Consider the following 12,565-nt stretch of genomic DNA (forward strand, 5'->3'; position numbering starts at 1 on the left):
TCTACAGGTTTCCAGTCACACCTGTCGTCTTAGCCAGGTGGATTTATCTGCCCAGGGTGTGGCGGTGTGTGTGTGTGTGTGTGTGTGTGTGTGTGTCATGAGGCCTGACTGGGACACCTGTTAGTATGTTATATCAGATGAGATGACTGGTGAGGCAGAGAGAGGGAGGAGAGAAGCCAGGGATGTGCTAGGAGAAGAAAATGAAAATGTTAACTTCATGAATAGCAGTCGATTAATCAAGTGTAAGCCTGGCTCTACATGTCTTTACTAAATTCACTGAATAGTGGCGAAATAGTTACACTACTTGTCAGTCAGTGAACAGATAATCATTACAAATGTTAAGATTTTACACTTGAATGTCAGATTAAACCCAAGACTCTGGGTTTCTATCCAAGAGTTATGTACTATCAAATTGGAGACGCTTAACAGAAACAGCATATTTCCATGACATTTCATAAATATCTTTCTTAATAATTCTTGCCTGAGGCAGAATTTTTTTTTTTCTATAACCAAATTATGTGATGAATAGTGATGGAAACGCATTTGTCAAATAAATAATGACTTAGGTGAATCATGCCAAGTATCATCTCACATCAGTTCAGAAATGGCTTTGGACTTTCGGTAATGTTATCTGTAAAATCACAACCTCCATAGCTTTCTCTCTCCCATGTATAAGGTATCTGTTGGCGTTGTATGACCATTAGTTGGTGCATTTTTTTTTTGTTTTTGTCTTCAGACAGCATGAAATGTGGCAAACATTAGCTGACACTAACAACATTAACGATTTGCCCAATATTACTTCTTGAAAGGCTCTTTCCATTTTCTTGTGGATGTGTTTTTTTATGTAGCTGTTGTTGGAAATGCACAATTTACATTTTATTTTTTGCAGCATTTGTAAATGTCATTCAATTTTGTCTGATATTTGGCTGGAAAATACAGTAGGTTTTGACACCTGTTCATTCTAACCAACAGTTGTGGTCATATGTAAAGGACACTTTCTCAATGAAGTGACCTGCACGACAAATACCAACAAAAAAGTCAAAAAGGATTGTAGTCCCAGTGCAGGTCCCATGATCACTGGATTACCACACCATCTAATCACTAACAGTTATCACCATCACTTCCTGTCTTTGCACAGATGCAGCAGATGGTGAACTCTGATTCACGGTTTACCAGCAGCCAGCAGCCTATAGAAGCAGCCCTCGGACCCAGGAGCCAATCAGGCCTGGGCCAGCAGAGTCAGCTGACCACTATCAACCAGTCCCAGCTGGGGCTGAGTGGGAACTCCGTTACCCATAATTCCCCCTCACCTCCGGGAAGTAAATCGGCCACACCCTCCCCCTCCAGCTCAGCACATGAGGATGAAAATGATGACACACTGAGGGTAATACATACACACACACACACAGACACAGACACACACCACCCACCTGTTTGTATGAGTTATTGAGTCATATCTCACTGGGCTGTAACATCCATTTGCACTGTGTGTGTGTGTGTGTGTGTGTGTGTAGACAGTGGAGAGTTGTTATGTTAATGTTATGTGTCATAATAGCTCCATTCTCCATGCATAGCAACTAGATGGAAATCAGCTCCCTCACTGTTAGGTGTCTTCCCCCTCTGCACTGAACTGACTCGTCATATTCTTGGGAAATGAAACCATTAGAGTACTGATGAATATTATTTACCAACTTTATCTTTCTCATGGGTTATGTATAGAGCCACGAGTGGACTTGATACATGGGCAACATTATGAGCCAGTGTAGATAGGTAATGTTGGTTTCAACAGCGATGGGAATTAGGAACCAGGATGAAATCGGTTTTCAAAGCCCAGTGGATTATAATATCATGAAAATATGGTTGATTATAGTTCATAATGTTATCCCTGTATCATGGCCTTATTATAGTCACCTCCTCTCTAGAATTGAGTGCAGGGGTCCCTGTTTTTAGTATCCTTTATTTTCTCTATCATTTAATTCACGAGAAATTATCCCAATTAGATTGTATAAGAATGACTATGCTAATCATTGGTTTCACTCTATCTCTATAGAATTCAATACTAAATCAACACAGCTCCCTGGGACAAAAACTTATCTAATGGCGGTTCATGGCTTACTAAGTGTCATTTGAGAACCACTGGTACAGATTAAAAACAAGAGGCTAAGAGAGGCTAGAGAAAAATCAGTATCCTCTGTTAAATCACCTCTTAAAACTAATTTTCTTTTGTTTGACTTTTGTTAAGACCTTTTATTCATTTTGAACTCCTTTTTATGGTCTACTTGTATTTCTTTGTATTTTCTTTGTATATTTTTTTTTACCCTACTTTGTAAATGTATTTTGTGAATTTAATAGTGCTCTATAAATACAGATTTTTATTTTAGTATAATTGTGAGTGTTCTTCATTGAAATATGGCATGCTACTGTAGCCCTGCTAACAAGCCATTTCGGGGCAACTTGCTCCATCCATTCATCCCTCCATCTTCCCTCCATATAAACCCCCCATCTTGCCCTCCCCCCTCTCCTCCTCTCAGCAGGGTATCGGAGGGGAGAAGCGCCCGGCAGCGTTGGACACCCCTAAGAAACTCAAAACACCAAAGAAGAAGAAGCGCAAGGACCCCAACGAGCCGGTGAAGCCCGTATCGGCCTACGCCTTGTTCTTCAGGGACACCCAGGCCAACATCAAGGCCCAGAACCCCAACGCCACCTTCGGGGAGGTATCGAAGATCGTGGCCTCCATGTGGGACGGCCTGGGGGAGGAACAGAAACAGGTAGATCCTCTCTCTTTATTTCAGCCTGTCCTTCACAGTTATTTAAAGTAGTATCCAGTATCTCTGTGTCTGTACCTGTGTCACTTCTCATACTTTCATGGGAGGCAGGCAGGTAGGCAGGGATGTAGTGGAGAGTAAACCCAGCTAACCTCAGTTTACACACCTTTTTATTTGCTGAATAGAGTTTTGCAGAATAGTATTTATGATATGAAATACATAGTATGCATCATCGTAGGGTGTTTCATGGGGAAACAAACAAATTCATACTTATTTTATGAAAATATAATTGTTATTGTTAAAGATTCTACGTGTTGCATTTTAACATCAATAAATCTTTACCACATTAATTTTGAGACATTAGTATAATTACCATAATGAGACCATTACTGAGAAGAGAGCCTCTACTACATTGTGAGCCGTCAGGTCAGATTTGGCGGGAAATCTGCTGGATTGCTTTACGGCACGAAACAGGAAGAGGGCGCTGTTCTTCCAGAGCAAACAGAGCTAAGGACAGATGATGGAAGGAGTGAAAGACTAGTGGAAAAATCACTTCCAACATGTTTATCCTCTTCAGTAAAGACAGAGGAAAAAAAACACACCTGGAGTGACATCAGGGAGGGGTAGCAACATCTTCTTTGTGACGGTGTGCATGGGAAATGTAGTCTTCATTTCGAGAAACACTAGCACTAACAATACTACTGGTGTGAGACAGAGGCTTTATTTATCACTACATCACTGGTAAGAACAGAAGCAAGTGAAGACTGACACAAACACCAAACCAAACACTCTCTGTTTCTCTGTCTACAAGTTACTCTCTCTGTCTCTTTCTGTCTGTGGTTTTCTGTCTGTCTCTCTCTTACTCCCTTGCTCAAACACACACACACACACACAGCCAACACACACACACACACACAAACACACACAAATAAGTAGCCTGTGCAGAAGAGGATGTTTGACTGAGGAGAGGACGGTCCAGTTCCTGGTGCAGTGTATGCTGGGCAAATAATGACAGCTCAGAGGGATGGATAGCCATGAGAAACAGGAGAGAAAGAGGATTCATGAGACATGGAAGAAAGAAGGGAGGGAATGATAGCAATAGAAAGAGGAATAGATAGCTTGATAGGTTGTCACAGATACTGCAGCTGTGTTATGACTTTCAATGCAGTTGTTAAAGTCTAGTTTTAAGTCTGCATTTGCTTTTTATGTCTTTTAAAACACTAAAATGTACCTGTGGTGTCATGCTGTCTCCCATTGATCAATGCCTTCACACCACACACTGCAGTATTTCTGGGCACATAAGCCAGTCGCTTCTCAATCTCACTAATTCAATCATTCTTGTGTGTAACTGAAAAATGAATATAAAAGACGCCCATTAAAGCCTTTGCGTCACTGCCATCTTTCATATCGCAATATCAATATGAATTTGATGCTGCAATTGTTTAAGCAGCTCAGATCTCATCAAAATAATACAGAGCGTGGTTGTACCCCACGCTGCAACCCCTTGGGAATGAACCACTAAACAAGTACAGACTGTGTCTTGGTCAGGTGTGTTTGATGCCGTGGTTAGAGTGTTCAGTGTAATGCAGGTCTCAACACAGGTACACGGCTTTTTCTCATAAAGCACATCATTAGAGCTGCCGTTTAATGTGATATTTATCAGCGCTGGCTTCAATATTTTACCACCAGTTCTTCAACAATGTTTTATTTATTCTGTTTCTCTGTCCGTCTCAGCTGTACAAGAAGAAGACGGAGACAGCCAAGAAAGAGTATCTGAAACAACTGGCTGCGTACAGGGCCAGTCTGGTCTCACAGGTACCACACACACACACACACACACACACACACACACACACACACACACAATCATAATTCATAAGAAAGTTAGAGGCATTGCACTAAAAGTTAAGAACCACCACACTGACTTCTTCCTCTCCCTTCCCCTTCCTCCAGAGTTACAACGACCCACCTGAAATGAAGCCGCCCCACTCCTCCTCTTCATCCTCCTCTTCCTCCTCTACCTCCATGTACACACCCAAACCTCCGGTCTACCCTGGTCATCCGGGCCAGCACCCCTCCTCCCACTCCCTCCCCCACCCTTACCCTCTCCCCCCACCCCACCACCCGAGCATGTACATGCCCTACCCGCACCCGTCGCACCCTCCCCACTCCCACTCCCCGAACCCCGGCCTCGGCCCCCACCTGCCCCCGCCGCACTCCCAGCTCCACCCCCAGCTCCAGGCCCTGTCCTCCAGAGGCACCGCCCCGCGGCCCAGCGTCCCCCACCAGGGAGCGCTGTCCCTGGGCAGCGTGGTGGCGGCGGCGTCCCCCCCTCCTCTGCAGGTCAGCCCCCCGCTCCACGGCCAAGCGCACCTGGGAGGGCTGCACAGTCCGCACCATCAACACCAGCAGCTCAGCGGACACACACTGGGAATGACGCACTCACCTGGCATCACACAGGTCAGTCACACACTCAGTAGACATCTTACAACTTCATTTGGCTGACCGTGGATCAGTCTCCATCCAGTTGTTTTGATGCTCAAACCAATCAAAATCCATATGACGTTGGCACAGTTCACCGCGTGCAAGCGTTGCCATGGAAATCACAAGGTCAGCTGGTAAACAATGTTACTTAGCTTAGCGCATAGGAGCAATATTTGCGATTTGTGTTTGACGTGCCGAATGCGGTAGGAAGAAGAGTGAAAACATCTCCTCTGACAAAAGCCTTCAGTGCAGATTTTGTTCATCTTTTAATGCATGTATGCCCTCCGATTCTCAAATAATAGAAGACATTCCTTTATACAGCCAACGCTGCCATACTCCAAGAAATTTGTTGCATATTTTCAGCTATCCTTGCTCTACAAACTTTTTTTCCCCCTCCTGAGGCTTTTTCATTTATTTACTGATGTGCCCAAAGACCGCATCATTTGTACAATCAACCGATATGAGCCGTCCCAAATGCCAAAAAGAAAAGACTCGCAGACCGTGCAAATGGCCCTACAAAATTCACTTTCATTGTTACATAACAGACTTGCAACTTTGCATAAGCTGTTACTGATTGGCCCAAAGGGTGACTGCATCATTGGTGGGGGACGGCATGTTTACTGTCGCCTCTTTTTCATCTCTGTACTTCAATCTGAAGTTTCCACAGAGCTTGTGCTTCTCTATGGGTCATGACACCATTGCTCAAGATATTGCATTTCCCCCCCCCAAAAAAAAACATGTTTGTCAGTGTGAAAATGAGACTGTTGGTCCCCAAAAGCTGACTTTTTTGAGACACAAGGTTTTCCCCTGATAGCAGCAACTTACGTGTCTATCTTCCTTAACCCCACTCCCCTGCCTTCCTTTCACACACATACACCAAGACACACACACACACACACACACACACAAACACTCAGGTCTCCATCTCCTCTAGGTAATAGCCATCTCGCTGGCTGTGTGCCGCTGATTTAAAAGCTCCACAGAGGTGGATGGAGATGGATGAATACATCAGTGGAGGAGACAAAACACACACACTCTCTCTCACACACACACACACACACACAGACACACACAGAGGAAATGAGATGGGTGCTAGAGAGGGAGGGAATGCATCAGCATCTCCTTGTGGACCTCAGCACTGAATAGAATAGCATTGTATTGAATTGTGTAGAATAGAACTGATCTGAATTGAAGTGAATCCATGGTGTTCTAATGACGGTCAATATGAATATTATCCAACCGTTTTGACCACAAAACCCCGATCACAAATACACATCAGTCCTGGTCATAGAAACCAGTTTTTGACTTTCCTGTCTGTCTTTTCTGCCTCTATGTCTCTCTCTGTCTGTCCCCCCCCCCCCCCTTATTTCTGTCAGTCAGTCAATCAATCAGCCTTTCTGCCTCTTCGTCTCGGAAGAGGAGGACGAGAGCAGGGACTTGGCTCTGAAAGGGATTATAAATATGAATTTGTGTTGAGTCCAATGTGAGACTTCTCGCGGTGTGATAGCGCGAGTGTCTCCTCTGAATGGTTAAACTCAGAGGGGGGGGGGAGGAGGGGTGGGTGGTGGGGGGGGTGGATTGCCACTAAGTCTCCCTTCCCATTTTATCCCCCTTTTTATGGCGCACTTTTAAATCCCACACTCCCATAATCCCCCCTCTCTCTCTCTCTCTCTCTCTCCTCCATTTTGCATATTTGTAGGAGAAAGAAAAAGAGAGAGAGCAAACAAAAAGGAAAAGAAAAGCAAAAAAAAAAAAGAAACCACAGAGCTCCAAACTTTTTTTTTTTTTTTTTCGTTTTTCCACCGAGTGAAGAGTGGGGGATGACGGGGGAAGGGAGAGAGAGGGGAGAGAGAGAGAGAGAGAGAGAGAGAGAGACAAAAGAGGCAGATGGGGTCTTTGTGAAGGAGTGAAGGAGAAGAATTTGCCCAACAATGGATGAATAGGTGAGGTAGAGGAGGAGAGGGGGAGGAGAGGGGGAGAACCCAACCACCTGCTGTCCTCTTTCTCCTCTTTCACTCCCAACACTCAGATTAACTCCCCTTTCAGCCTCCCTCTCTCTCTCTCTCTCTCTCTCTCTCTCACACACACACACACATACACTTTGTCTTCCTCCACACTCTCTCATTTTTGTTCTTTCTTTCCTATTCTCCCTCTCTCCATCTCTCTCCCCCCCTCAAGGATCCTACGGTTAGAGTAACTGCCGTCGCTCCTCCTCACCTCCTTTTTTTTTCCCTCCTTACCCTTTCATCCCCTCTTTCCCTTCCCTTCTGCCCCCCTCTCCCCTCCTCCCCCCCTGGCAGATGATAAAATGGGCAAGACACTCCAAACTCTCTAATTACTGCTTATGAACCTGGGATTGATCCCTCTTTCAGTTAATATTGATTAATTATATATATATAATGTATAACAGTTCCAAAATTGAGAACATGTGGTTATGCAAATCATTCCAAACCAGTAAGCACATATTGGACGATATCGTAGTACTATCCACTGTGTGTATTTGTATTTGTGTGTGTGTCACTCACTGTCCCTCAGGTTGTGGCATTTCTCAATATATATCGAGCATCTTATTATTTCTTTCTCTCTCTTTCTTCCCTCACAGTCAAGCCCGAATATTATTTTTAGCTTCAGTTTACTCGAGGAGCTCTTAATATATAATTCCAGCCTGGAAAGTACACACTTCACTTGCAAAATAAGATAAATCGAACGCCTCTTGTGGGGTTTTTTTCTTCCCAAGTATTCAAAATATATTGATCTGGTCTTTTGGCAGGTCTGCCTGCTGTTGAGTGTGTTGCTGTGATGCATTTACCATTGATTTTAACGGTCTGCCTGTGTTAAATTTACCAACAGCATTGTTGATCTGCAGTGTTTCAGTCAACTGTAACAGCGTCTTGAATATGGATTGTCTGGATTTTCACAGCTCATATTAATGCTCTGTCTGTCTGTGGCGGCCTTTCTATCCTCTATCTTCTCTTTCTTTTTGTTCGTGTGATCTGCTGTCATTTTGCACTCCCTGCATACATGCTGTAAATCATATATTGTCTTACTTTTCAGTCTCTTCAATATGTTCTGTTGTAATTGTCGTTGTGTTATGTTTGATACCAACGCATCTGTTTCCTTGTTTCTTTCTTTGTTTTTCTTCTCTTTGTTTCATGTAATCTCATCTATCAGTCTAACCTGTCACACCTGTTGTCCGGTCTGTTTCTCATCTTTCTGCCTCTCTGTCTGCCTATCTGTCATCCTGCCCGGCCCCTATAGGGCACCAGCAGTGAAAACTCATTTTAAAACTGGATTGAACCTAGAATTCCTTCCCAGCTGAATGATGAACAGGTGAATTGTTGTTGTGCGAGACGTCTTTTCAATATCGCCCACTTCCTTTTCTGCAGGGCTACCCCCCCTCCCTCCAGTCAGACTACCAGCCAATAGGAGGAGGTATGCTAAATAGCGGAGCTGTGATGTCATCATCAGTGGACTACCACCAACTGGGTCGGCCCACACCCAACCACCATTCTCCCCTCGACTGGGCCACCGAGTACCACGGCAACGGGTAGGTAGTAGGGTTTGACTGTTAAGTGTAAGGGCTTCCCATAGACAACCAGTGTAGTCCTATTATATTATACAATGTATAACCAATCCAACTGCTTCATATCAATCATTTAGGAGGGAAATGACACTGATATCCAATATACAATAAAAGGTCAATATCAAACCAATATATCGATGTAACCCTAGTGGGTACTGTGGAATGGATGTCAGTCTGTGTTGATGTAAAGTCCATTGAGTGTTTAGTAAGATCAGAACTATTTGGATTTATTGGTTGATTGGCTGTTGCCCATAGAGACTATAGTGAGCATGCCAAATCTCCTGACTTATTATGTTCTCTTTCTCTCTTTCTTCCTCCTCTCCTCCTCCAGAGGTCTTCAGAGAGACAAAACTCTGTTCCTGAGCTAATCTAAGGACAGTGACCCAAAAACACAGCCAAGCCCCTCTACTGCCACGCCTAGCAACCTCTAGCCTCACCTCAACACCGACCCGGCCCAACCTCTCCCTAACTAAACCCGAGTTAACCAGTTTAAACAGAAGCCACATCAGACCTGACGGGGCAGCACCGGCTGTCGGACCTCAACCCGGACTCCAGCTGAAGCCAAAACTCACCCTTCCTCAAGCCAGAACCGAATACCGGACCTCAACGCAACTTCAACCATACCAGCTTTACGTTTCGTTTCATTTAACCCCAGAGACTCGCTGTGGGTTGTTGCCATTCGCACCATTTGGCGTCCCCGTCCCCTGAGCGCTTACCAGAAGGGATGCAAAACGGCCGCAAAAAAAAGGCGCGAGAAGCAGTTCCAGCAGAAAGAATTGAACATTTGCATATATCACCGTCATCACCTCAGATTAAGGGACACAACAGCACAGTGTTGAGAACGAGGAAAACAAACGGCTCCTCCCAGCCCCTGCATGTCCCAAAGTTTAAACTATCTGCTTTTATTCTAGGCCTGGCTGACCCCTACTGTGGCCAAATTCTATTACTGACGGTATTTTATTTTATTCTACTGATCATTTAGCGGACAAGACGTGCCCTGCTGTGATTGGAGTTTGTTAAAAAGATATGTTATCACCGCTAATTAGGCTGATCAGAAAGGTATATTCTGTCTACCTGGACGTCCTGTCTGCCCTAAAGGTCTTTTAAGCACTTAACTGATGGGGTTTGATCCAACACATGGCCACATGTCAACTAAAACCACACAATTTAATATCTCAGTTTCTGCTTTTGTCAAAATGGTTGACGTTCAGATCCAGAACAGGCTGTAAAATGCTGGACCATAATACTCTCATTTATAGCCAGCTGACTTTTTTTTTTTTTTTTCTTTAACCCGATACTCGCTGTGTCATTCTACAGCCAAAGTTTAAAGAGCACCGAACCGCAGCCTAGAAAAAAAAAATGCTGTTTGTACTGGTGACAGACTGGGGCAAGTAAGTAAGACACACAGAAAAGATTTGTTGTGCGATGTGGTGGCACGCTACAAAGAAATCTATGGATGATTAGAAGACACACCTTCAGCTTTATAAGTAACCCCTCACACAGTATAGACTGAAGTCCCCCACATTGTCTACTGAGATAGGCAAAAAAAAAAAAATAGTATAGAAGCAGCGCTGAACAGCAGCGTGACGATGACTTAAATCATGCCGCTTTATTCAGCTAAAGACGAAGAAGGGAAATAGGTGAAACCGCAGCCGAAGCTGTTTGTGTGGAATTGTGAATAATTGTGTAAGATGAAACGGTTTTCCATTGTTCTCTTGCAGGAACTCTCAGATCTGCAGGGGGAGAAATTCATTGTATTTTAGTCCTCGGAAAATGAAACGGTTAAACAATGCTTTGTTGAAAAAAAAAAAAAGAAACAAAAATACTCCTTTGTATGATGACAGCTCCTTCTCCTGGCATATGTCTGTTGATGATATTGATTTGGATCCAAACTGTGTGCGAGTGCGTGTGTGTGTGTGTGTGCGTGTGTGTGTGTGTGTGTGTGTGTGTGTGTGTGTGAAGCCTGTTAATGAGGAAGCAGAGTACGGGTGGTTGTTAACCCAGATATCTGGTTGCATCATCTCTCTTGTCATCTCTCTATCTCTCTCTCTGCCCAGAGACTATTTAAGAAACTATAACTGTTGCTGGGTTGACTGTGTTTTATCGTTGTTGTTGTTTTTTTATAATATAAAGTTTTGTTTTTAGTGTTAATGATGATGATGATGAGAGACATCTCTCTTCCTGTATCTCTTTATATTAATGTGTTTTCTGACAGACAAAAGGACTCAGAGCAAAACAACCACGGGAAGATTTTCTTATTTTTAGATTCTAATAATGTGTTTGAGAATAAAGTCAGCGCTGCACTGATGTGCAGTCATCACTCCAAAACCTGTCTCTCTTTTGACTTATACCTATTTATTTACTATTTTGTGGCAGTTGTTTTAATCAACAGTACACAATAATGTGCGTATTTGTGTTTTAGCCCATCCAGTTATTAGTTAAAGGAGTTAAAGGTGCTACACGTAGCTTTTTAGCATCAATAAATTATTACCACAATAATTAGTATAAAACAAACAAATGAAACCATCACCGAGAAGATTGTAGGCCTCTATCAGCCTCTACACTGTATTTTACATTGTGTGTCACAGGGTCAGATTTGGAGGGAAATCTGCTGGATTGCTTTATGGCACAAAACAGGAAGAAGCCGCTGCTCTTCCAGAGCAAACAGAGATAAAGCTTTCAGAGTTTCTGGCAACGGCAGATGGTGGAAGGAGTGAAAGACCGATGGAAAAATTACATGTTTATCCTCTTCAGTAAAGAGGAAGAGGCGGGGGCGAGGCGGGGGTGGGGGGGGGGGCTGTTTATGGGAAATGTGGTCTTATTTTAGAGAAACAGTAGCTAGCAATATCTTTCTCTTCATCCCTTCTTCATTAATGAGCTCAAGTCCCATCATGGTGCGGGCTGCATTTACACAACAGCAGCTCCCTTAGTGCAGCAATCCTCATCTTGATGCTTATTGGTCCGATTCACACTGTAGCAAGCCTAATGATTAGGAATCAATAGTAGAGATCACCAGCTATCAATATCATCTCACATCAACTGGGCAACATCAGATGCACTAATGCAGTGTATCGACTGTGCCAGAGGTGGGGGAGCAGTAATAGTTCTGACTAGGTATAAATCACAAGTCATTTATATACATTTCCACTTTTCAGCAGAAACAAGCCCACAGCGGATGTGGAGGCGGGCCAAAGCCGTAACACACACACACACACACACACACACACACACACACACACACACATGCACACTTTACACACACACACACACACACACACACACAGACTGGTCACCATCATGCCAGGGGGGCAGGGGGGGATAACGAATAAGGGAGGGGAGCGGTGACAGTGACAAGGTGGTGAATGATTAGTATATGATATGATGGGCAGGTATCATAATCCTCATCAGGGAGGGCAGACACACACACACACACACACACACACACACACACACTGCCTTCCTCAAACACACAGACAAAAGAATAGCACACACAGTAAAGGCTACACAGATCTATATTTAAACTTTACTCCCAAATAAAGCGATATTTCTTCCTTCCATTACACCCACCATCCTCTATTTCCTCATATAACATGTTACCGGATCCGGTTTAATGCCCGAATAAACCCTCGCACCGGATTTACCATGCAACAATAAACCGGCGTGACCTCTCATTCCGCGTGACATACAGCTGGCTTAACTTACGGCCGGGCCTGTGTCATATTCATAAAAGCGA

The 12,565-nt window shown here is 43.8% G+C and overlaps 1 protein-coding gene across 1 annotated transcript in view; it reads left to right on the forward strand.

Moving 5' to 3' along the window:
- The window catches only part of tox (thymocyte selection-associated high mobility group box), a 38,828-nt gene extending 29,628 nt beyond the window's left edge, over positions 1 to 9,200 (forward strand). The window contains exons 5-10 of the mRNA XM_071512233.1: positions 1,139 to 1,384; positions 2,535 to 2,768; positions 4,500 to 4,580; positions 4,719 to 5,225; positions 8,636 to 8,796; positions 9,164 to 9,200. Of these exons, the coding sequence (XP_071368334.1) occupies positions 1,139 to 1,384; positions 2,535 to 2,768; positions 4,500 to 4,580; positions 4,719 to 5,225; positions 8,636 to 8,796; positions 9,164 to 9,200 (1,266 nt within the window). The remainder of the gene's footprint in view (positions 1 to 1,138; positions 1,385 to 2,534; positions 2,769 to 4,499; positions 4,581 to 4,718; positions 5,226 to 8,635; positions 8,797 to 9,163) is intronic.
- The last annotated feature ends 3,365 nt before the right edge of the window (positions 9,201 to 12,565 follow it).

The sequence above is a fragment of the Centroberyx affinis genome, unplaced genomic scaffold (assembly GCF_046629955.1).
Source record: "Centroberyx affinis isolate AG114_WGS23_722 - 3 ecotype Tasmania unplaced genomic scaffold, CSIRO-AGI_Caff_v1 ptg006177l_1, whole genome shotgun sequence".
In the NCBI taxonomy this organism is placed as follows: Eukaryota; Metazoa; Chordata; class Actinopteri; order Beryciformes; family Berycidae; genus Centroberyx; species Centroberyx affinis.